The 24,197-nt window shown below is 32.0% G+C and overlaps 5 protein-coding genes across 8 annotated transcripts; 3 read left to right on the forward strand and 2 right to left on the reverse strand.

Annotated features, from left to right (window-relative positions):
* Positions 1–3,220: 3,220 nt before the first annotated feature.
* On the forward strand, positions 3,221–9,983 carry LOC108760958 (uncharacterized). Its single transcript, XM_018507276.1, has 5 exons — positions 3,221–3,561; positions 5,978–6,202; positions 8,353–8,682; positions 8,830–9,108; positions 9,475–9,983. The coding sequence occupies exons 1-5, from the start codon at positions 3,536–3,538 to the stop codon at positions 9,665–9,667; spliced, it is 1,053 nt and encodes a 350-aa protein (XP_018362778.1). The 5' UTR covers positions 3,221–3,535; the 3' UTR covers positions 9,668–9,983.
* Positions 9,984–10,880: 897 nt separating this feature from the next.
* On the forward strand, positions 10,881–17,440 carry Ogg1 (8-oxoguanine DNA glycosylase). 2 transcript variants are annotated; one of them, XM_018507275.1, is made up of 7 exons: positions 10,881–11,349; positions 11,563–11,868; positions 15,648–15,978; positions 16,035–16,350; positions 16,564–16,731; positions 16,812–17,008; positions 17,087–17,440. In XM_018507275.1, exons 1-7 carry the CDS (start codon positions 11,249–11,251, stop codon positions 17,288–17,290), a joined length of 1,623 nt encoding a protein of 540 aa, XP_018362777.1. In that variant the 5' UTR covers positions 10,881–11,248; the 3' UTR covers positions 17,291–17,440. The 2 variants fall into 2 exon arrangements, with proteins under 2 accessions (XP_018362777.1, XP_018362776.1); XM_018507274.1 differs by lacking the exons at positions 10,881–11,349; positions 11,563–11,868 and adding an exon at positions 14,614–14,809.
* LOC108760959 (SPRY domain-containing SOCS box protein 3) lies at positions 12,929–14,326 on the reverse strand. The gene is made up of 5 exons (XM_018507277.1): positions 14,093–14,326; positions 13,788–13,993; positions 13,452–13,680; positions 13,156–13,383; positions 12,929–13,074 (listed from the first exon to the last, which is right to left on the reverse strand). Exons 1-5 carry the CDS (start codon positions 14,133–14,135, stop codon positions 12,971–12,973), a joined length of 810 nt encoding a protein of 269 aa, XP_018362779.1. The 5' UTR covers positions 14,136–14,326; the 3' UTR covers positions 12,929–12,970.
* Positions 17,441–18,047: 607 nt separating the features above from the next.
* Positions 18,048–19,831, reverse strand: TfIIFbeta (transcription factor TFIIFbeta). The gene is made up of 6 exons (XM_018507212.1): positions 19,514–19,831; positions 18,925–19,076; positions 18,773–18,862; positions 18,535–18,659; positions 18,323–18,466; positions 18,048–18,228 (listed from the first exon to the last, which is right to left on the reverse strand). The coding sequence occupies exons 1-6, from the start codon at positions 19,660–19,662 to the stop codon at positions 18,073–18,075; spliced, it is 816 nt and encodes a 271-aa protein (XP_018362714.1). The 5' UTR covers positions 19,663–19,831; the 3' UTR covers positions 18,048–18,072.
* Positions 19,832–19,941: 110 nt separating this feature from the next.
* Rexo5 (RNA exonuclease 5) lies at positions 19,942–24,178 on the forward strand. 3 transcript variants are annotated; one of them, XM_018507163.1, is made up of 11 exons: positions 20,055–20,067; positions 20,147–20,242; positions 20,305–20,464; positions 20,531–20,700; positions 21,208–21,451; positions 21,556–21,754; positions 21,973–22,201; positions 22,408–22,552; positions 22,617–22,867; positions 22,942–23,341; positions 23,478–24,178. In XM_018507163.1, the coding sequence occupies exons 3-11, from the start codon at positions 20,339–20,341 to the stop codon at positions 23,769–23,771; spliced, it is 2,058 nt and encodes a 685-aa protein (XP_018362665.1). In that variant the 5' UTR covers positions 20,055–20,067; positions 20,147–20,242; positions 20,305–20,338; the 3' UTR covers positions 23,772–24,178. The 3 variants fall into 3 exon arrangements, with proteins under 3 accessions (XP_018362664.1, XP_018362663.1, XP_018362665.1); XM_018507162.1 differs by lacking the exon at positions 20,147–20,242 and having other exon boundaries at positions 19,942–20,067; positions 20,260–20,464; positions 23,478–23,938; XM_018507161.1 differs by lacking the exon at positions 20,147–20,242 and having other exon boundaries at positions 19,942–20,067; positions 23,478–23,938.
* Positions 24,179–24,197: the final 19 nt, after the last annotated feature.

The raw sequence follows: 24,197 nt of genomic DNA on the forward strand, positions 1-24,197 counted from the left end.
TGATTGTTGGTCGTCGATTTAAAAAAAAGTAACGGAAAAGTAACGAAAAGTTACTTTCTCAAGTAACGGTAACTGTAACGAGTTACTTTTAAAAATCGGTAACTAGTAACGGTAACTTGTTACTTTTCCTACTCGGTAACGAGTAACTGTAACTTGTTACTTTTAAAAAGTAACTTTCCATTCCCTGTATACAGGATATTCTAGACCAATTGCATTTCCTTTCAATTGCGGATCGGTATTACCTAGTTCACTACCAGATTCGTAACGGTGATTAGCAAGGAAGCGTTCAAACGCTTTCGATGCTGTCCGACAGAAGGCCGCGAGAGAAGGTCTTCGCCGTCTTCGGCGTTTGAGACTAGAACAACGGGAATAAGTTTGGTCCAGCTTGCTTTACCTTCCTCAGGATCATATATATATAAAGACGGTGACTCGTTCGCGAACCCTCGAAAGCTGAACAATCGCGTACGGCAGGAATTACCTCCTTACTCACAGACCCTCATCTCACCCTTCGCTTCGCCTTCTCGCCTTTTGCGTCGCCGTAGTCCTTTTCTTCTGTTACACCTCCTTTTGAATTGTACACTAGGCGACATATATATATCCTCGTACCTAAAATTAATCACTTTTAATTCATACACTCGTATAACTTACAATTAGAATGCATTAACTGTTGTGAAAGTATTTAAAATCTATTTTCGTTTCTACATTAACTTAATGTCGTGTACAATTTTTTTATGTTATGTTCAATTTTATGTATTAAACAGAGAGAGAATTGTTTTAAATTCTTATAATACAGTTCCGAATTACAATCGATTTAAATATAACAAATTTAAACAATATCTATAACTTTAAACATAGAAATATATACTTATAAATGTCTCTTTCTCACGCTATAAACTGCCCGCACCTTTTCATCCTTCAACGATGTCGGAGTCATAACTACAAGGGCTACAATAGATAGAAACCACCGCCTTTTCTCTGCCACTTATTCGTTCCGCCAAATGACTTTGACTGCTGCGATTTCACGCGCGTAAAATTGTCGAACAGATTCACAAAAATACGAATCTTTGTGGTTCGAACACATCTTACGTCGCACCATCAATTCCTTTCCAAAGGCTACTTCTTCCAAGCGCTACTGAAATTGATTTCCTTTACTTTGCAGTTATTACATTGTCTTCTTCATTTTTAACTTTGAAATGTAGCGTATAGAGCTACTTCTTACACATCCGATGTGATTATTATTAACTTCTTAATTGGATATTATTTTGTAAACTTTATATAAAGATTCTTTATAATATTTGTTACGCATTACACGTGTATTTTGCAACATCTAAAAATTGACAGTCAATTTCCACATCTATATCGCTACATTCAATTATAAATCACGTAATATATTCTAATTGTAAGAAATAAGGAGTTTTATACTACAAAAGATAAAACGAGATTACACATAATAAAGTTCGTAAATGTGCGTAATTATGCGAAAAAATCATTCGCGCGACAAAAGTTTATCGCATGTTTTGCGTGAAAAATGACCTTTGGCCACATAGTGGTACGATGTTTCAGAATGTGCAGACAATAACAATCGCGTTTGTCGCACGGTTTTGCATAATTTATTGTCGAGCGATTTACCGACGTGTTACGCAATTATATATATGATGACAATAAAATAGTGAAGAATACAGAAAAAAGTAACTTGATTATTAAATAGGGCTTGTCTCTATACATCACGGAGAGAATTTTTTTTTATTTACCCTGAAAATACGGTAGTTGTGGTACAATACAATATTTTGAATATTTTTACATGCACTTTGGTAAAATTAATCAAACTTGTTTTATACTTAATTATTGTTTTATCAATGAATGAGAGAAATTTATAGAAAACTTTTCGAAATAACAATGTTATTTTGGGACTACCGTTCATATTTTCAGGGTAAATTCTAAGAAAAAATTCTCTCTTCACTCTGAATCTTCTATTTTATATCAGTATATATGGATTTCAAATCGCAAGTAATTTTATATAGAATCTGATTTCGAATTTTTTAAGGCAAAAATTAGGTCGAACGTTATCTTTTTTATCATCCTTAAATGTACGTTTGTGATTATAAACTTTTATTAAAATTTATTTCAACTTGGATAGTTTAAATAAACTTTAGTAAAGTCCGATAATTTATTTATTACTATTATCGGAAGTTGGTCGATGAAAATATTTGATATCGATCGCTTGTAAATATATAGGCTCTCTGGATACTTGTGGTAGAGGATAAATGTAAATATAAGGATCCAAAAGGATTCTAGGCATACGTCTGCAACGTGTAGTGAGCTGGAAATTTGAATTCCACGCTATATATTCCGATTACGTGAGTGTTTCGCGATAAATGTGCGGAAGGTCGCGAGCAATATCAGGGTATTATGTCATAGCGCGCTTTTTCGCAATTCGTCGCGCAGGGTTACGTTGAAATCTCGAATATCGATGACCGTAAGGTGCAGTGACGCGCGGTGATGGATGCATCAGCGGGACCAAAGCACCGGCATTTACCACAGTCGTTCGAAGGCTGAAAGAAATCGACGCGGTGGCTCTGCAGCCTGGGCTGCAGAAGGGTGAAAAGAGAAATTGGCAAGTAAGACGGAAAGAAAGAGCAAGACCGCGCGGAGATTAGATCCCGCAGGATGAGTAGGTGGGATTGGATTTGGCAGGCGCGCGGCTCGTTGGCGGTAGACGCCGGTGATGCGAAGGAGTAGGACAAGAAGAAGGGGCAGGGGGTGGAGTTTGGTTCGTGTCCGAACGGCGCGGCGCGGCGGCGGGCGGAGAGGCGCTACGGAAGGGAAACTCGGAGTAGGGTAGACTATAGAGAGTACATGGAGTAAAGCAGGATGGGGGAGGGTAGCGAAGAGACGAGAGACGAGAGAGAAGAGAGGCCGTAAGTGACAGAACGGAGGTGGTATAGGTGAATGCTGCTGGACAACCGAACCACCCGAACTGTACTCGGCTACTCGCCGGTATTTAAGGGAGAGCCGCGAGCGTAGCGCGCCAGTTGTTAGCACGGCCGGTTCATACTTGCCTTTCGTGGACTAGCTGACAGTCTGACACTCGCTGGATCGTCACGTCCGCGTGACGTCGAGTGCAGTTAAAGCGCCAAAAGTATTGCACGATAAAAAAAAAAGAAATATACACACACACACACATATATATATATACAAATCTTAATAAGCAATCTCAATTTTTTTTCTCGATAAATAATCTTGATCTCAATAAATCTTTATGAAAAAATCGTACTTAGTGACGCTTAAGGGGTATCAGCTAACCACGTGACCGTTCATTCTAATTGTTGATTCAGCTTTCAAATCATCACGATATAATTATATAGTTCTTTCTTCACGCGGTCGTAAACACATAAGTGTGAAGTTAAGTGAACATATGAGGGACTACAAAATTTCTCTTTAAACCGACAGCAACGTTATGTGAAATTATACATATGGCATTATTCGAACTCTTCGTACTTGAAGATCGAAAGAATTTGACACTTTTGAATCTCGGATGGTACAGATGAGTGTATCAAAAAGGTATGAGCATGTTTATCGTTTACTTCATATAACTTTGAAAAAAAAATTGATTATTTTGAAAATAATTTTAATTTTAAAATGATTAAACTTTATGACTTTGTGGTATCTATAAATAATAATAATAATAATCAAATAATGCGAGTAATGCCAATGTGAGCCAACACAGTGTGTGAAAAAATTTTTAAACTTTATTATCAAATTTAAAATAATCGGTAACCGTTTCGATCCTCGTTTCGGGTCCTCCTCGGTATATGTTTTAATGATCCGACGCAATTACAAATATAATGAGAGAAGCGCAGGTAGAAGAATGTGTCCAATGTTCCTGAACAAACTAATTATTTATTATTTGTTTTTAATTGTACCGATATCAATGTTTTGTTTTTAACCATGACTTTGTTCTTGACTTGGTATTCTTGGCCCTACCATCTCATTTGTTATTAACTTTTAAACTAACAACATCATTTTCACTCTCTTCCTATGTAAGTTTCTCGGAAATAAATTTCTTAATAAATTTAATAGTAATTACTAATTTAACAAATAATATGTCTTACACAGTGAAATTGCTAATTTAATAGCGGGGTTGTGGTTGATGAAACTATGATTTGTCCAACTCAGCGTTACATATAAGTGACATAAACCTTCTCTTACAAGTCACCAAACTTAAATAATGAAATAATATTATATGTACTCGTGTTATTAGTAAATCAGACAATTTGATATACAACAAAACTTGAACATTGGACACATTCTTCTACCTGAGCTTCTCTCATTATATTTGTAATTGCGTTATTAAAACGTGTACTGAGGAGGACGAAACGAGGATCGAAGCGTTTACCGATTATTTTAAATTTGATAATAAAGTTTAAAAATTTTTTCACACACGAACACCCTGTGTTGGTTCACATTGGCATTACTCACATTATTTGATTTAATCTTCTGAGCCTATAGTGTCATCTCTTATTATTTAAATAATAATAATAATAGTAATAATAATAACAGTCGAGTACTAAATAAAGGAGATTAGTTATAAATAGATGGGATTATTATCGCTTTGAACTCAATACCGAAAATAAAGATAATTGTAAACAAAAAATATGACGTGATCTTTTCGTAATAGCACTTCCATAAATATAGCATGACGAGTTATGTCGCGGTAATGTAAATATACATTTCGCATTAGTAATGTTACATTTCTATTTTTTATTTTCATTAACGTAAGTTTACTAATTAAATATTTATGATTTCAAATGTTACTTTACAAGTAACAGAAGAAAATATTGTTAATATCGATTAATACATAAAACAAGATAAACAAATAATTCTTTTTAAATTGAAAATGCAAAGAAATGTAATTTATATAATTCAAAGATATAAATATAACTGCAGAAGAATTTTTTTAAGCTTATTATATATTTTCCGATAATTTTCTAAAGACAACATTTGCTTTTTTATCTTATAATGAATGAATACTTTTTGTTTCTTATGTCTTATTTATTCTTTCATGTTAAATAAATTATTCTCTTAAAATTATTTTGTGTTCAATTTCTTTATATCTAGTAAAATTATTCAGGTGCTTTGTTTCTATTGGATCACCTTATATATGACGACCAAAGAATCTATAAACGAGATTAGGCAATTAATCTATAGCATCTTATATCCGTAAAGATATTACCTTGTGTAACTTCACATTTTATAGTTCTTGAATATTAATTGCTGGAATACTTTCGAAAATTACTTTCTAAAAATATAAAACAGATGTAAGATTTCAGAAAAAAAATTGATATGATATTCATTATTCTAAAAAATCTGTGGTAATAATTATGCATTATTAATGGTTGTGAATTAAAAACTATATATTCAATTATAAATTTTTTTATCATATTCTTAAATCATGATATAAACTCGTGAAATATATTGTACACTGTTTATATTTTTTGGAATTTGCAGAAATTTGTAAAAAGCTACAACATTTTTTGTTTAAAAAAGTGTATGTGGTATAGAAGCATTATTAATATTAATCAAATTGTAATATATATGTAAATTTATAAAATTATTTATAAAATTTCACACAAAAGACAATAAAAAGTTACAGTTATTGTGTAACTTGTACAAGATATTTTTTTAAGTGAAATTAATCACTATCTGTAAAAACTTTTTTTCTAATACAAGATGTATTAGAATTAGCTCATTGAAATATTCAGCAGAATTATAAAGGGCATCCTTATAATTATTTTCAGATAGGGAATGTGGACGATGAAGTTTCTTTTTGTATCGGAAAGTTAAATTGATTATTAATTATTCCGTTTCCCCGTATATCCTCACTCTAGTTACAAAATATGCCGCTGTTATCTTAATAGGTCTTGCGTTTACATAAGTTTAAAACGTATTACAAAAGCCTGATGGCTTTTTGGAACAGGTACTCGATGCTGCTGCTGGCATTAGGGTTGATTTTCACGCAATCGTCTGTCGGAGCTTTACCACGAGAAGGTACATATTTTGCACGATCGAATGTTTCGTCCGAACTCACCGGGACGTCTTCCAGTCACAGTATTTCGGTCATCAGGATCTTGTCCGATGGACGATTGGAACGGTTCGTCCGATGGCCTGGAGCTTGCGTCAAGGAGATCATTGTCAATTGGGGGTGGGCATAGCTGCATTTTTTCTTAATAGAATTGAAACAGTTAGACCAAGTCAGATAATTTTGTTGTAGCCGAAGCAATTAAGCGCGAACAAATTGCTTCATCGTATATCTAACATCGAAATCTTAACTCACTGATGTTGCCCTGCTTGTATTATATGCTCTCTTTCATGAAACGCGTCGAGTGTTTTCATACTAACAAAGGCTAGCGTGTAACAAGTAACAACCTGTGCTATCCTCTTTCTTGAAATAACATTTTCTCGGATATATAAGCAAATCTCTTCTTCCTATCCCACCTACAATCGTCCCGCTTCCCTTCCCTGCCATATATGTAGTCGGGAGGATTGAAGCGGGAACTCGGTTGGCAAGCACGAAAACAATGCCGCCTTTCACTATTGCCAATATGTGGAAGCTTGACTGTTATGTATACATTTAGCGCCGGTTAGGTCTTTCAAATGCCACCCATCGCTCCGAAGAATGCTGATAATACAATCTAATGGAACAGTCTCTGTGAATCCTTGTCAACCGTAATAAGTTTCAATACAATTGGAATGTATGTAACGCTCGCCAGAAGAATCGATGCTCAAACGAATGAATAAATTATACATTTTATTTTTTCTTCTCTACCGGATTATATAAAGAATATAAATCTATTTTTATTTTTCTAATAAAAAATTGTATATGTTAATATTTATACACGTGCTAATACATATTTATATAAATATAATCTTAATGTAAAGTTAAGCAGTTATGCAAAATTACATGACAATAAATTGGACTCTGTGAATTTTCTTTGCTTGACTATGTATACAATGTAATAATATAACTACTTCAAAAACGTACGAAAAGATATTTCAAAAGCACATAATTCTTCTTAAAAGTATGTATTTTTTTCTTTTATTAATAAGAAATAAAAGAGAAAGAAAAAAGAGAAAATATTAGTTGTTTTCCATTTACACCGATTCTCAGATAATTCTCACTTGTGACGTCATAACTCAGTTGAATGCGCGTTCCTTTTACATTCTGACAAGTGAGATTTAATTGAGTTTTTGCCTATAATCTGCACAAGATCGAGACCGTTGTGCTTTAATGAGTCTCGTAAACTCACTTTAAAAGTCAGGTTCGAACCTGTGTTGTCTGTGATAACTTTTTACCAAACTAAGCAAATGATAACGACATTAATCTGAGTATGGAATACTCAGCTTACTTCAGGCTCAGTTTCGCTTGTGCGCAAATGGAAAGCAACTATTATTGTATAAAAAATGTCAATGATTCATGAATAATATATGTCCAACAAAAACAGCAGCATTTTATAAAGACGCGATAAAAAAGACAACGGAGTGTTGTAAAAATGAATAAAGTAATGAGAAAAAAAAATGTGATTGTATAGAACATAATAACGACAATAAAGTAGTAGTGCATAAAATGCAATAATATAATTGTTATTCCATTAGATTTGAAAACTAAAAAAGGGGATACAATTTATCATGTTTATTCGTTGACAGTAACCGCAAAGCCAACCAAGCTCTTAAGCCGAAAAGCGGCAAGTTAAGTAAGCAAGGATTAGGTTCTGCGACAAGCGGACGTCCTGGAACCTCTACGTAGGGATCGGATTGGCCCCTTTTGCACTGGACCTAAACGTAGTTCGGTAGGTCGCCGTCCTGTTTTACTCTCCTAGATGGGACTCATCTGCTGATGCTCTCACGAGGATACCACGGAATACCACAACCACGAAGCGTCACTTTGCACTTAAACGCTGGAAAGCTCTTTTACCGTCGTGAAGAAAGTGCACGCTCTGCTTTTCGCTAACTGTCCCCTCTTTCCGAATTTGCTCTTATACCGCCTGAATAATTTGTTGGAAAAAATTTAATTTAATACTTTTTATTATTACGTTGTTAAATATATCATATATCAATTATAAAACGCAGATCTGTAGCATATATTGATATAAATTAATCTACCGGTAAAATTATTATATAGTATATATATATATCTGCAATTTCTATCAATTTCGAGACAATAAATAAACGTAATAAGTTTATTTCGCTCTCACATATTTCTCTCTATAAATTTTACTATTCATTTTATTACTTTGATACACAGCATTTAACCGAAAATTAATTAGATTACAATAACGTTTGTTCTCTCGATAGAAATACAAATGTGACACTGCGACAAGTCTGGCTTCGTAAGTCAAACCGAAAGCTGCAATTGATATATGCCGGTGAAACATTGACTGACTGCATTGACGAGAAGCTCGCGTGGTGGGACGACAGTGAGTGTTTACCCAGCTCTCGCGGTGTCTATCGCTATCACGATGACGGTGACGAGGTGTCGATCGAGGTGTTCCAACTGAACGGTAAGGACATTTCGAGGATACCCCGTGACCTCTCTTGGCTGCTGTCGACATCGGAGCTTCGTCACCGATGCGATCGCATGAGAATGCGAATACGAAGCCAAGCTATGGCCCAATATCGACATAGGTATGACCTAGGATGAGCGAGCAGGTATAGTCTCCCGACTGGCTTATAATCTCTCGGGCTTACGTAAGCCGCGTCGCGTCGGCCGAGCCGCTCGAAGCCAGGCGATGCCCGTTATACAAATGTATGAGCTTTAATTCTTTGTAACAGGAAATACGCAAGATCGACAAACGCGACGGCAAATAATGGGAGGCAAAGTCGAAGTCGGAATCGGATTCGAAGAGAATTATTCATGATACCAGGGACGCAATGGTGCGGTCGCGGTGACCGTGCTACCAAGTATACCAATTTGGGCGGTTTCGGTATGGCTGATGCCTGTTGCCGAAAACACGATACATCTTGTCCTTTTCACATACCGGCCTTCGAGACGCGTTACGGCGTTTTCAATTGGAGAATTTCGAGTATGATGCATTGCGCTTGTGACGAGCGGTTAGTAATTCATGAAATTATTTAATAATACGGTCTCTCTCTATAAAGAAATATTTGTGAGAGAATGGTGATAAATACAACAAAAAAAAAAAAGTAAAGTTCTCGATATTCGAGTATAATTTGAATATATAAGATATTTGCACGAGTATAATCTTCAGAAAATATTTACTCGACTTATTTAATGCATTTATAAACGATTTAACATATAAGCGTTTTTTAATGTGCATACATTGTACGATGTTCAATACAAATTGTTTGATATCTCTGAAATTAATTAACAAATTTCATAAAATTTATTATATCGATGTACGTAACAATTTCATCGCTTCTTACAATTATTTTTATTTAAGATTTTTTTGTATACAGATTTCGCACATGTTTGAAAATGGCTGGGACTGCATCGGCGGATTTTATAGGCAAAATCTTCTTCGACGTACTCCAATCAAAGTGCTTTATCCTAAAATCACAGAAGGTATGCGTGAAACGGTCCTGGTGGGGTAAATGTCAACATCACGAATACCGAAAGCAGGCCTACGTACGAGATAATGTTCCTTATTAAGGGTGTACAGCGTAAGAGATCGTCATAAAGAAATAATGAAGTATTCTTCTTCCGGGGATGTCAATAGCAATTCTCAGGGATGTAATATTTTGTCGAATACTTATAATATGTCAAGAAAAATACAAAGAAGTCGATTAGATAAATCACGAAATTATATCACCAAAGATTGACAATAGATACATCATAATTCGTAATGTCTTCGATATGAAAAATCATTATATTAAATCTGTCGATATAACTATTTATACGTTAGACATCCTGAATTATGAATTATCAGAAACAAAGGGATCGTATGCGAATGTACTGTTTTACTAATTTATATCTTATAATCAATTTCCAAATATTCCAAAAATCGAATAAATACAATTAGTAAGCTGCCTCTGTTTTTCTAACAAGTATAAAATATTTTACAATGTGTATCTTTACTTAATATATTACATACATACATGTTTTATAAGAATAAGAATTCGATCTTCATATTCGTATACATTTCATAAATGTTTATTTAAATTTAAATAAATATTTGTATTAATTTATTTCTTTTTCTCATATTTCTACACTTAAAAACTTAATTCGAGAAAGTCGATCGTTATAGGTACCGGCAGTCTTTATGTATAAAGTTATGTTAAACACTTGTAGATAGAATTTGTTAACTTTTAAACATTATCAGCAAACTGTAAACAAATTAATAGAATCGTGGAGTTAAGCTTTAGGATAGCTTAGAATTTTTGATGAAAAATTATTATATACATATATATGGTATGTATGTATTTATATTAGTTACAAGCTGTGTACAAGATAAATCTAGATTTGATCAAGAATAATAATTTCGATTTCCATTCTAATAATATCTTTATGCAATACGTAAAATGCTTCCGTTCTGATACGATGTAATATATATAATTTATACGAAGAAATTGTAGAATATAATTAAGCCAACAAATTTTTCATAATTCTTTGATCAATATAATCAATATCCGAGTTTCTGATCTGTGATCACAAATTTAAAATCTCTTTATACTTTAAAAAAATCCTTAATATTTAACATTAAATATCTTATTAATAATTAAAGGTACGAACTTTCTAAATATTTGTTTAAAAGAGTAAAATTAATTAAGTTAAAACAAAATAAATAAAGTCAGATTTTATTATTTAATAATTATATTTTTATTCCCTTTTTAATTCAATTTTCGGAAAAGTTCATTACCTTTAGTGATAGAAGTCTGTTAGAAATACTTTAAATCGACAATTTTTTACATGGTAACATGTTTGTCAGAACAAGTATAATGCAGTAATGATATGCTGTCGGTCTGGTCACTGGTGTATATGCAGCATGCAGTCACGTGGGCAATCGCGCTTGTTTCTGCGCGCCAAAATGCCATATGTTCTGCGATCTGACTGACTAGGATCTACTCCGTTGTCACACTTGTCACAAACATTATTCAGATTTTAATTTGTTCCAATATAAAACTTTGTTTATAATACGCATGGTGTGATATACATAATATTAAAGAAAAACAGTATTTGAAATTAGCAATAAGATGTTAGTTACATACCTAAATAACTGAGTGCGAGGTTATAATGCATAACGCATACGAGACGAGAATGAAACGAGGTAGTATACCTTGTTTATGTACAGAACTGAATCTTGCTCTCACGTTGCACGGTGGCCAGAGTTTCAGGTAATGCTTGAAAAATATTTGAACATTACTTTAAATTAATGTAATTATACAATCAATTGTAAAATTATACATATACATATATGTATACATTACATATATGTATAATCATTCTCAACAATTTAGAGGAATATATATTATTATTGATTGACTTTAAATTTAAGTCTTTTTAAAATTTAATTTCAAAATTCTGAAATCCTAATGACTATATTTCAGATGGACAGCTTGCGACAGTGGATATAAAGGTATCTTTAATGGATGCATTTGGACTCTGTCTCAAAATAAAACTCATCTCTCGTACACAGTACAAGGACATTTAAAAGATTCTGTAAATTATGATAATATTCTGTCTGAGTATTTTAGATTATCAATATCATTGAAAGAACATTATAAACAATGGGCAAAAGCAGATACACATTTTCAAAAGTGTTTAGATGAAAATAATGCTGTTCGAATATTAAAACAAGATGTTGTAGAGAATTTATTCTCATTTATCTGTAGCTCCAATAATAATATATCAAGGTACATTTTTAAAAAAATTGTACAGTAAAAATGAATTTATATTGCTTTTGCTAAACATTTGTTTGTTTTAGGATATCAAATATGGTTGAAAAATTATGTTCATTATTTGGTCGTAAAATATATTCGACTGAAGATAGAGAATATTATGAGTTTCCAACGATAGAAGCTCTGAAAGAAAAAAATATAGAAAGTATATTGAAAAGAGAAAAATTCGGTTATCGCGCTGCATATATAGCTAATGCAGCAGAACGTTTATCAGCATTGGGTGGGAAGGATTGGCTTCTAAATCTACAAAGGGAGAATGTTTCTTATCATGCTGCCAGAGAACAACTAATGACTCTACCAGGAGTTGGTCCTAAAGTTGCCGATTGCATATGCTTAATGTCACTAGACCATTTAGATGCTATACCTGTTGATACTCATATTTTCCAAATAGCACAGGCAAATTATTTATCACACTTAAAAAAACAAAAGACAGTTACACCAAAAATTCATACTGAAGTAAGTAATTATTTACGAGAATTGTGGGGTCCATTAGCTGGATGGGCACAAGCTATTGTATTTTCTACAAAAATCAATACTAAATCTAAATCAATTGAAAAGCAAAAACGCAAAAACAGCGATAATGAAAATTTAGTACAAGCAAAAAGGTGATATGATCATTATCATTTTATTTCCACAAATAATTAAGTTATGCAAATTTTTTATCCAAATTTATACAAAAATCATATATTAATTGATACCCTTTTAACAATAAATTTTTTGTGTAATTTATATGCTGTTAAAGTGACAATAACTATAAATATTAATTTCGATAATGTATTTAAATAAATGAAGAAATAATATTTACTTTTTGGAACTGTCCAAAAGAATTGGATATAATTTTTGTTTTTAATATCTGATGCGCTAAAAAATATTAATAAAAGATTTGAAGATAATTGTTTGAAAATAAGTTAAAAAATTATTTATTTTACATCATTTTACATATTCATGTAGAAAATATATCATTATTTTTTTATTCTGTATGTTTACAGGCATATGTACATGTACTAATAGAATAATCTCTAAATTTCTAGATTTTTATCACAGGCTCGTGTATCATTTAATGTTTCTTTTGTTTTATTCCAAAGCCTACAAGAGCATAGTCAAAATCATCTAGAATAATGTATTGTGCAGGAAATTCAACGTTTTCTTCATTATCACAATCTGTCGATATAAGTACAATTATTTATATGTATATTGCTTGTACTTTAAAAAAAAACAAAGAACAGTATCTGTTTGAATTACCAATAGGTTTTTGTAGTATATCAGCAAAGATATTTTGAATAAGATAACGCAAACCAGGAAATTTTTTAGATAAATATGTCTTCTGTAAAGGTGACAAGACTGTTAGACAAGTGGTTTGCAGAGATACTGATATTGAGCAACTATAAGTTAATTTCATTACACATTGAGCCATTGTAGAGCTTATTAATGGATAAAGCGTAACATTATTTAACTTTGTAAAAGCGACACCTACAAAATAATTAAAATTATACCTCTAAGAAGAATATTTGATTAAATGTTTTATTTTTATTATTTACCTAATGGTTTTCGATTTATAAAAAATTGTAATGTGCCAGTCCAAGTATCAAGATGTATCCCTACCAAGTCATCTTGACCAAAGGTTGTCCCATATTTACATATCTTACCATCATGCTGTAAATAACCTTTATATGAAAAACCCCAAGATTCTTGATCTCGTCCAAGCAGAGCACAAAAACGCTCACTTGCATTATGAAGCTCTGCATTTGCAGTTCCTACACCAACCATCTAACAAGATTGAGCAATAAATTATTACGTATATACTAAAGTAATATATATTGAAATTTATATCTATATTGTCAACGTAGGTTCAGCAAGATGTCAAATAAACTTACTACATCGGTACCATAGATATGTGTTATCATTGAAATCTCCCAATAATGATGCCTTCCTTTTTCCAATGATTTGTTGCCTTTTACAACAGCTGTGCCAGTGCTATACACAGGATGAAAAGTAACATTTAAATTATTATCTGATAATTTAATTGACGAGGTTGATAATTTTTCATCCCAAGTCCATTCATGTTTTGATGAAAAAAAATCTGAAAGAAAATATGTAATTATTAATTTTAAATCTACTATAATATTGCTTTCTCAAATAAGAGATAGATAATAATTTAAATTAATAAACAATAACGTACCATTTTCTATCTTTGCATGTTGGTCTTTTGTAATTGAATCCATATTTTATGAATGAAATTTCGATAATTACATTTACGTCATCATATACTTATTAAAGATATTGACTATATTGATTGATACAGGTTACAGTAGTAGTCTCGCCAGATTCATCCGTTCTTCGATTATTTATGCTTATGAAATAACCAAAATAATGTGGAAACGTTTCAATATTACAGACGCATTTGCAATTATAATTGGTGTACCTAGTACTACACCTGCTCGCTAAGCAATTGAATGTGATTGGTTGGATCCAAAGATTTCGAGATTTTAATGATTTCTGCACACTGGATGCAGAAACGCTTGCCGCGCGGCAAAATGTGATGCAGTAACCAATAAGCTTACAGCTTCTAATGTGTTCATTGGTTACCGCGTCTTATTTTGCCACGCGACAAACTTTTCCGCATCCAGTGTGCAGGAGCTTAAGGACGAATTGATATTCAATAGAATTTCTTTTCTAATAAAGGAATAATTAGAGAATGTCAAGTTGTCTCCATGTTTAGTAGTGTAGTAATTCTATATTATCTAATAGAATTAAATATCCTTTCGAATTACATTGAACCAGAGAGAGAAACCTGAGACTGGATACGTGTATTTTAAATGAATCCGCTACTCTACTAGCGCCTTCTGTGCGCACAAAGCATGCACATAGAATTATGTGGCCACGGATATTTCCACGGGTAGCAAATCCATTTCGCTTTTCAATTTTGTTCCATCATACATTAGGAAGTTTTTGCAGTATCGTGTATCCAGATCTTAGAACATATATAAATGGAACGGGCATTGCCTATACTTCCCATGGCTCGCGCTGATGCAAGCGTCTGTGCGAGAGAGAAAGGTAGTAAGGGATAAATGTTCCCAATGCGCATGCGCAGCATCACGTTTTACACATCTGTGTATATGTACGAATGTGTAAAAACACTAACCAACTACACAATTCGCATAGATGACGGTGCTGCGCATGCGCATTGCGAACATTTATCCCTTACTACCTTTCTCTCTCGCACAGATGTGGCTTCACGTTCAGCGCCCTATGCCCCTTCCATTTATATACCTATGTTCTAAGATCCAGATGACCGCTAAATCACGTTTATATATGTTCTGTGTTTAGTGGATGGAAAGTTAAACTGCACATTGGGAGTCTATACCATCGTTTTTTCAATTAATTGCTGAAGATGGCTTAAAATAAGTCGAAACGTTCGAATAATTTAATATGTATGAAGAATGTATTGATTTGATATAAATTAAACATTAAAATATTAAACGCTGACTATGACAGCGGCGTCGCTCTCATTGATCTTTCTTTATTACTAATTTTACATTAACCTTTTGATTTGTATTTATTAAGAATTATTGATTTATTTTAGGGTGAATATTATATCTTTTGAATGCTCTCTTTTTGATATCTATAAATGTTTGTTATAGAAATGTTGAAAACTAGCTTATACTTATATTGCATATAAATATATGTATATTATTTTACCTAGATATTTATTACGTCTTTGTTTTCTATTGTAGATATTTCTTTAAGATGGAACTCAAGTGTGCAGTTCAAACGTATGCTTGGGGAAAACTTGGTATGAACAGTATTGTTGCATCCTTAATAAAATCAGCCAATGCTGATTTTGTGGTGGATGAACAGAAAACTTATGCAGAATTATGGATGGGTACTCATGAGAATGGACCATCATATCTCAAGGATACAGATATTCCCTTGCAGAAATACATTCAGGAAAATACTGTAGCATTAGGCAGCAATGTTGTACAAACATTTTGCTCCAATTTGCCTTTTCTCTTTAAAGTCTTATCTATAAATAAAGCTTTATCCATTCAAATACATCCGAATAAGGTAATGTTTTTCCCGTTACGTAAAAGTGGCACATTAGTTGATTTGTGGGTTTCCAGCAAAAAGCAAAAGAGCTGCATGAATTATATCCAGATGTCTACAAAGATCCAAATCACAAACCGGAACTAGCTATAGCTTTGTCTCCTTTTGAAACGCTGTGCGGATTCCGTCCAATCGATGAAATAAAAGATTTTCTAAATGACATACCAGAGTTACTTGCTGTCATAGGAGAAACCAATATCCGTCGCTTAACTCAAACAGATGATTCTATGATCAGTGATGCATTGCAACAGAGTTTTCACAGTCTTATGACTTGTGATTCCAATGAAGTGGCACGGCAATTAAGAAGCTTGATAGATAGATTACGTAATACAGGTAACAATTTCTGTATATAGAGCGAGACATATAAATTCAATAAATCATGGTACAACTAAATACTATTATGTGAAAAAGGTGTAATAAATTTTGCAATATCTTCTTTTAAATAACTTTCTTAATAAACCATAATTTATTGAATACTATCTTTGTATTCTTCCTCATTGGAAGAATTCTCTGTTAAAAAGCATAATCATATGTAGTTGCTCTCAGACGATTGTTATAGGCAACGGGTAAAAGCCGACCTGTTAGAGCGTTTGCACAATGATTACCCTGGAGATGTAGGTTGTTTTACAATATATCTGTTCAATTACGTGACGATGCTACCAGGTGAAGCAATATACATTGGACCAGACGTACCTCATGCATATCTCTCTGGCGGTAAATTATGGATTTAGAATTTGCATTCTAATATGCATTCAAATATAATAAATTAATTTAGCCTTTTATGTAATTTTCAGATTGCATAGAATGTATGGCATGTTCAGATAACGTAATAAGGGCTGGACTCACACCAAAACCAAAAGATATAGAAACTTTAATCCAAGTACTGTCATTTGAATGCAAATCTATCGAAAAGATTCAACCATCTCGGGAAGATACGTTTACCCAAGTTTTTCGTCCACCAGTTTCAGAATTTGCAGTTGCCAAAATCACTGTGAGTTTTGATATTAAAGTAAATGATTTTATTGTATTTGATTGCATTGGATGTATATTTATCTTAAATATTTCGCAGTTACCGCCTGGACAACCATCTTATAATTTAAAACCGAGAAACTCAGCTAGCATCCTTTTAATAGTAAATGGTAAAGCAAAAGTGTCTTCTAAGATTTTTTCTCGCGGCTCCGTTTTGTTTATTCCTGCCAATAATGAAGTGGAGATAAAAGTGTTATGTGGTTGCCATCCTATGCTGATGTTCCAAGCATTTTCAAATGTTTAAGTACACAGAATTCAACAAACGTTGATAATACTTGTGTAGTGTAAAATATGGCTAATCTTTTAAAAGTCATTATATATTCAAAATTATAAATTTCGATATGTATAATCACGATGTTTACTACCTGGAAAAATCTGGAATTTTTAGAGGTCGTTTTCTCGAATTTCTTTTTTATTCTTGAAAATCAGGAATTTTCATGGAATTTTATCAGCACTTAGGGAAAAATTCTAAAATTTTATTTTTAAATTAATTTTTTTTCTAAAAACATTACTTTTTTGATCATTTTTTCTTGATTATGTAGAATTAACAATCGATCAGCAATAAATATACATATACATCCGTACATATTCATGTACATTTTCATGTCTCGCCAGTTTGAAAAAAATTCAGTGACAATAGAAAATAATCAACAGAAGAAAATGTAGCTCACTGATATTATATTTAGTCAAGTCTCTTTTTTATATACTATCTTGGTAGGCTCCAGTTGTAGAAAATGAAACATATAGTCTCATGGTAAAAATCTCTTCTACTAATTTATAATAGTGTTTGCTGGAATTTTTTTTACAAAATTTCAATAAACATTCTGATAATCATGTCGAATTTTTCAATTACTAGTGTACGTGATCTTCTCAAAAGTAGGTATGTGAAAAGCATCACGAGAATTACAATTATTAAATTTATATTATTGGAAACTTTATATAGTTTATATTTTAAAGAATATTATAATTATTACAAAATATCTGTGTGTGTTTTGTATATATGTACATATGTATACAAAAAATAAATCAATCCTCTTCCGATTCATTGCCTTTCTTTGTGGTCTCTGCAGACTTTTCCTCTTCCTTATAATGTCGATACTCTGGTTTTAATTCCCACATGTTTCTGTGAGGATTTTTTAAATTATAATTACAAACTTCATTGAGAATTTCCTTTAGATAAACCTGAAATTTGTGCATAATATTAATATTAAAAAATATTGTAATTTCTAAAATAAATTACATATTCTCTAAAATATAAAGATAAAAATATATTTACAATAGGTTGTCTTGTGATTTTTACAAGATCCCTTATATTGTAATATTGATGTTTTTCGAATGCCGCAAAAAGCATATCTAGCACAGCATCTTTGTCATCTCTCATTTTCTTTCCTTCTGCTTTTTTCTTTTCAGCATATTCGATCTATAAAACATTAACTACATGTCAAAAGTCAGTTTAACGACAAAAAAATAAATAAAAATAATACTTACATTATGTTTATGATCGGATACAGGCTTGAAATTTTGCACAACTCTATCTAACTGTTGAACTTGTCTTTGTGGGACAGACGCTCTCTTAATACTTTCTAATTTTAACTTCATATAACAATTATCAGCTACAAAAATTTTATTTTATAAATTTATTTTATTTTAACATAACTTGTTTTTAAAAAAGTGGATGTGTATATATACAAATTTATTTGGATAACCACTTGGACACTTGACATACCATATGGTCTGCATTCTAATTTCTGTACAATCCTTCCTTCCATAAAAAGTTTTTCTGTTTCTGGCACAATCGCATCTGAACTTGTGGAAGCTGCAAATTAATAGGGCTATTCTCAAAAATGTCCAACTTTAAAATGACATTAAACAACTTACGGGCAACATGAGAAAACACTCCTAACATTTGTCTAGTAACTGTTGTAACATCTAGCCTATGTTGTTTCGGTATTTCTCCTTCTCCAGATTCTTTCAAAGCTAAGACAGCCTCTGATAGTTTAAGAGATACTTCAGCTTTTTGTCCAGGATTTCTAGAGAAAACAGATAAAAACAAAAATTAAATCAATCATAGATTAACAGATTAAAATAAATGTTTCCATAAGTAAGATTACAACAAAACAACTACAAAATATTACAAAAAAGAATGTAAATAATAGAGGGAATATAAATATATAGATGTGTTCGGGGAACACTATTAGCGCTATTTTTGTTATTCTATCTTCATTGTTTATTAGCTGATGTTAAACAAGGATAGATTGACACAAATAGCGCTAATAGCATCTCACCGAATGCACCTTATATATTATTAAGATTTTACCATGAATTTATATCACTGTTTTCATTGTACACATTAATAGCAACATAATCAGATATAAAATAAATTTTATTTTAGAAGTAAAAGAAGTTACATTAAAGACAAAATCTCATTTTAAAAGAAATACTCTTCTATAAACAAACATAAACTCACTTGGTGATCTTCAATTTGCCAACTTCTATATTACCAGGCGCCTTTTCCCATTTATTAGCTATATACTTAGGCACTTTAACAAGCCACACACCACGACCAGCATTACTCAAATCTAATTCTCTTTCCGTGTGCGTGACACCCGCAGACATTATTGCTATATTTCTTAAACGCTCAAGCTCTAAATTCACGTACTGCTAAAATAAACAATTGAAGGTAATGACAGGTAGTGATGGCCTGGATTGGGCTCTCCGATCGATTTTTGTACGAATCGATTCTTTTGCCTCGATTAATCGATTTTTTCGATCGATCTTGCAACTTCGATTAATCTAATGTGAAGATGGATTGGAGATTTCAAGCAACGCGAACAGACCTGAACAGACCTACCTATTTTACCTAAAAAGAGCACATTGGTTTTTTTTACGATTAATGCGTTTCCTAACCTAAAAATTTACGTTTTGTATCGTTTTCGTATGTACTTTTATTTAATATATTTACTTTGTGCTATCGTTATTAATATACTGATAAATCATAATAATGCTGAGTCTTTTAAACAGGTAATATTAATTTGTTAAAATGATTTTGCAAATATATATATTTTTGAACTAGTGTATCGAAACTGAATAATTACTCCAGATTCTTTCGTTTTATGTGAAAACACACGTGGAATTAGCATAATTTTATTGAATTTGAAGATGGGCTGTGTTTTCTGAATAATTACTCTATTATTAGGGGTATTACACTTTCAGACAAATTTGGCAATAAAATTTATATGTATATATTATTTGCTACAGCAAATCATTAATAATCCACATAAAGTGATAAATTATGAAGGAACGTACAACAAAACAATTACAGCGATTAGAAAAGAAGAAAGCAAAGATGGCAGCATTTTTGGAAATTGCAAGACTCAATGACAAAGATAAAGAAGCAAAACTACAAGTTGTAAAACAGGTTTATACTTGGATTTAAGAATAATTTAAAATGATACTCTTGTGATTAGCTTTGTGAAATTTTTAGACAATAGCTTTCGTTGATGGATTTAACAATTCAAACGATAAAAATAATACAGCAGGAGATAATTCTCGTAAACGAACTTGTGAAAAAAGTTCTGAAAATATATGTTTAGAAGCTTGTAAGGAAGAAAATGCTGATGGGCCAGAATTACAGGATAACACTAAAAAACCTAGGTAATTTTATCGATTTATAATTAGGAGGTTATACCCTGGAAGTAGTGAACAATAACTGTTTGTAAATTAGGATTTTTTTAAAGAAGTACAACAGCTTAATGTATAGATTTTTATTTATTTTTCTATGTAATCCTAATTTTCTTGTTATTGTTTAAGTTTGAATATTGTGATAGAACTCTGTTCCAGCTGCCAAAGACAGTGATGCACTACTTTTAGATTGCCTGTGTTTTGTTTATAGTCACATGTCTGTTTGTCTTAATTTCATTAACTTTTGTTGCATTCAATTAACATTTATTGAGACAAAAATCTCTGTAGATGAAGTTGATGTACATAGTTTTTCCATAACAAAAAATCTTAGTTTATAAAAAATTGTTGATTATTACTTTTTTTATAATGTGATTCTTATATATATATACACACATATATCATCCTATATACACATAATTTATATACATATGTGTACACATATGTGTGCTCACACTCACATATGTATGTATGTATATACAGATTAAGTGATAGCCAATATGCAAGCTTGAAGGAAGAACTTAGAAAACGCAAAAAGAGGCTTCAAGCAATTCCAAGACTCACTCTCAAAGCAGTTGGCGAGAACGCTACTCTGGATGTCGGAAACTTGGGAAAGAGGATACCATTATTTCTTAGCGATATACAACATCTGCTGTTGTATTCACTACTTGGACACCATTCTCCTTACTTACCAGCGAGATGGTGTAAACTTGAGAAGTATAACAAAGTAATCTTGGCCAATGTAACATGAAACTTTCAAGCAATACTGTACTTTAGAGATAGTTTAATTCAAAATATTTAATAATTCTAAGTGAATAATTTTCTTCAAAGATAAGCCATACTGTAGTCATCGTGCTTGAAGGGTTGTCTTCATATCATTTTATGGCTTATGAGAGCATGTTTCCACACATAGTACATAACTTAAAGCATCGTTTAGAGGTGATAACGCCAGCTGTCTATGGTGCATCTATAACAGAAGAGCTTGCAGCTGTTCCTTTAACAGGAACACAAAGTGATAAACTAATTAAACGTATGTTGTATAAGAGTAAAATACATCTAGCACATTTCCCATTAAAAAATAAATATTTAAATCTACTCCGTCTATATGAAATAAAATGTTCTAGTTGAATATTAGTGAGAACATATATTCATAAAATATGTAGCAATAAAATTTTATAACATATTAATTTCTAATATCGATAAAAATATATATTTTAATGACAATGAAAAACAATTTTTCATTTCTAGGATATGGTTCCTTAGAAACTGCTTTGCAAACAAATGGAAATGTCATAAAACTGCTAAGAAGTGTTTTTCCAATGCATTTAATAAAAAAAGATGTAAAGTTTTCTACAAAAAACTTGAACGAAAATTTACCACCGACTGATAAATTCTGTAGAACAAAGTTGCTTTTATCGTTATGGCAAATGGTGGAAGAAAATTATCCTGTACCATTGAAAGGAACATTAGCAGAAAGGCAAGGTTTTACTGTTCTATTTTTTTTGAAAATTTTTTTAAAAGTGCTGAAATTTTCGTTGAAAATAATTTTGTTTTCATATTTATTTAAATTATGTCGAAGTTTTTACTAAACTTTCAGCGAATTTTTGGTAAAATTTTTCCAATAGGGACGGATGTTAATTCTATTTTTGCAAATATAAAATTAACGAATTAATATAATTGTAGATATGGTTCGTATATATTAACAAAAGATGTTTATGAAGAGGCTACATCAACATCACCAATGTTTGGCTTAGACTGTGAAATGTGCTTAACAACAAGCAACATTCTTGAACTCACTAGAATAAGTATCGTAGATGAGGATATGAATGTAAGTACAGTATTATATGTTTGTGCCTTAAACGATAAAAACATGCAAATCGGTCCAATTACAGGTAATTTACGACAGCTTAGTGAAACCTGAGAATGTGATAACGGACTACCTGACTCGGTACAGCGGTATTACTGAGAATATGTTAGATGATGTCACGATTACATTGCACGACGTTCAGCAGACAATAAGGGCGTTACTTCCTCCAAACGCGATTCTCGTAGGACAAAGTTTGAATTCTGATTTGCATACATTAAAAATGATGCATCCCTATATCATTGATACCTCTGTAATATTTAATCTCACCGGGGATAGGTATTGTAAAATAACAAATATCGATATCAGTGAATGTAGGTGCATTTCATTTAATGCTCCCTTATTTAACACAGGTATAGAAAAACGAAATTGCAGATCTTGGCGCGCGAGTTTCTTGGAGAGAGTATTCAAGACGATAAAGCTGGACATTGCTCAACAGAAGACTCGAAGGCTTCTATGAAATTGGTGAAGTTAAAATTAGCGAACAGTGTGAATTACGGGGACGCTGTGTTGCTTGGTGATCGCAACATGAGAATCTTGAAAATGGAGACTAATAACGAGATGACAAAGCGAGAATTGCAAAAAACAGAAATAAAGAAATATGCCACGTCAATATTCAGTCATATAACGAAAAATAAAGGCACCACTGCTGCTATCGTGGGCAATGATGAAGTGATATCCGAATATTCTAAGTATTTAACGAACTCTTCTCTCAATGTCATGGACGATGAAAGTTTCGCAAAGGATGATCAAGTTAGTATGCATCTACAATATATTAAACGTTTCTGATTTAAACGAACCTTTGTATCTATCAAGAAACTAAAACAAACTGAAAAAACACAAGACGAAAATTTTTCATTAATTTAATATTGATTTTCGATAATTGTAGGTACGTCTTGTGATAGCAGATAACAATAAACATGCTGTAGACCGAAGTTCAGAAATAGCGATGGAGCATGCTTTTGTATTGTGTCACGTCAAGCTTAAAGAAGAACAACTGAAAGATGAACAGCTAGAAGAAACGTTTCGCACTGTAAATAAATGGATTCACAAAGTTTGGCAATATAGCGCAATAAATAGTCTCGCATGCGTGATATTCAGTGGGCAAAATAATACTGCGAACGGTTCTTGTTTTTTAAATATTAAAACAGAGATATCGTCGGACATCGTCATAAGAGCTTGAAAAATGCTGGAATTATTAAATCATCTTGAGAACTGTGCGTGAAAAAAATTAATTTCGTTAATATTCGATACTATTAGTATCAAAAGAACCTATCTGGCTATGTATCAGTTTAGATAAATAACACACACTTGTATAAATTTTTGTTAATAGAAATATATTTTGTAATATCTACTTATTTAGAATTATTCTTGCAAAACATACTTATTTCTATGGCGCATCTTGGAATTAGATTTCTTACTTTATAAATTTCAATAAATGGAACAGTTTATTACATATAGAGAAATACACAGTAAACGTGCAATGATAAATACAAAACTAAAAGATACAATTACTCCCCTAATGAATCCGGTATAGAATTGTTTTCGAGAAATATGTCAAACGGTAATAAAATTCTAAATTATAAACACAATAACTTGTACAAGTTTG

The sequence above is a fragment of the Trachymyrmex cornetzi genome, unplaced genomic scaffold (assembly GCF_001594075.2).
Source record: "Trachymyrmex cornetzi isolate Tcor2-1 unplaced genomic scaffold, Tcor1.1 scaffold230, whole genome shotgun sequence".
Taxonomy (NCBI): domain Eukaryota; kingdom Metazoa; phylum Arthropoda; class Insecta; order Hymenoptera; family Formicidae; genus Trachymyrmex; species Trachymyrmex cornetzi.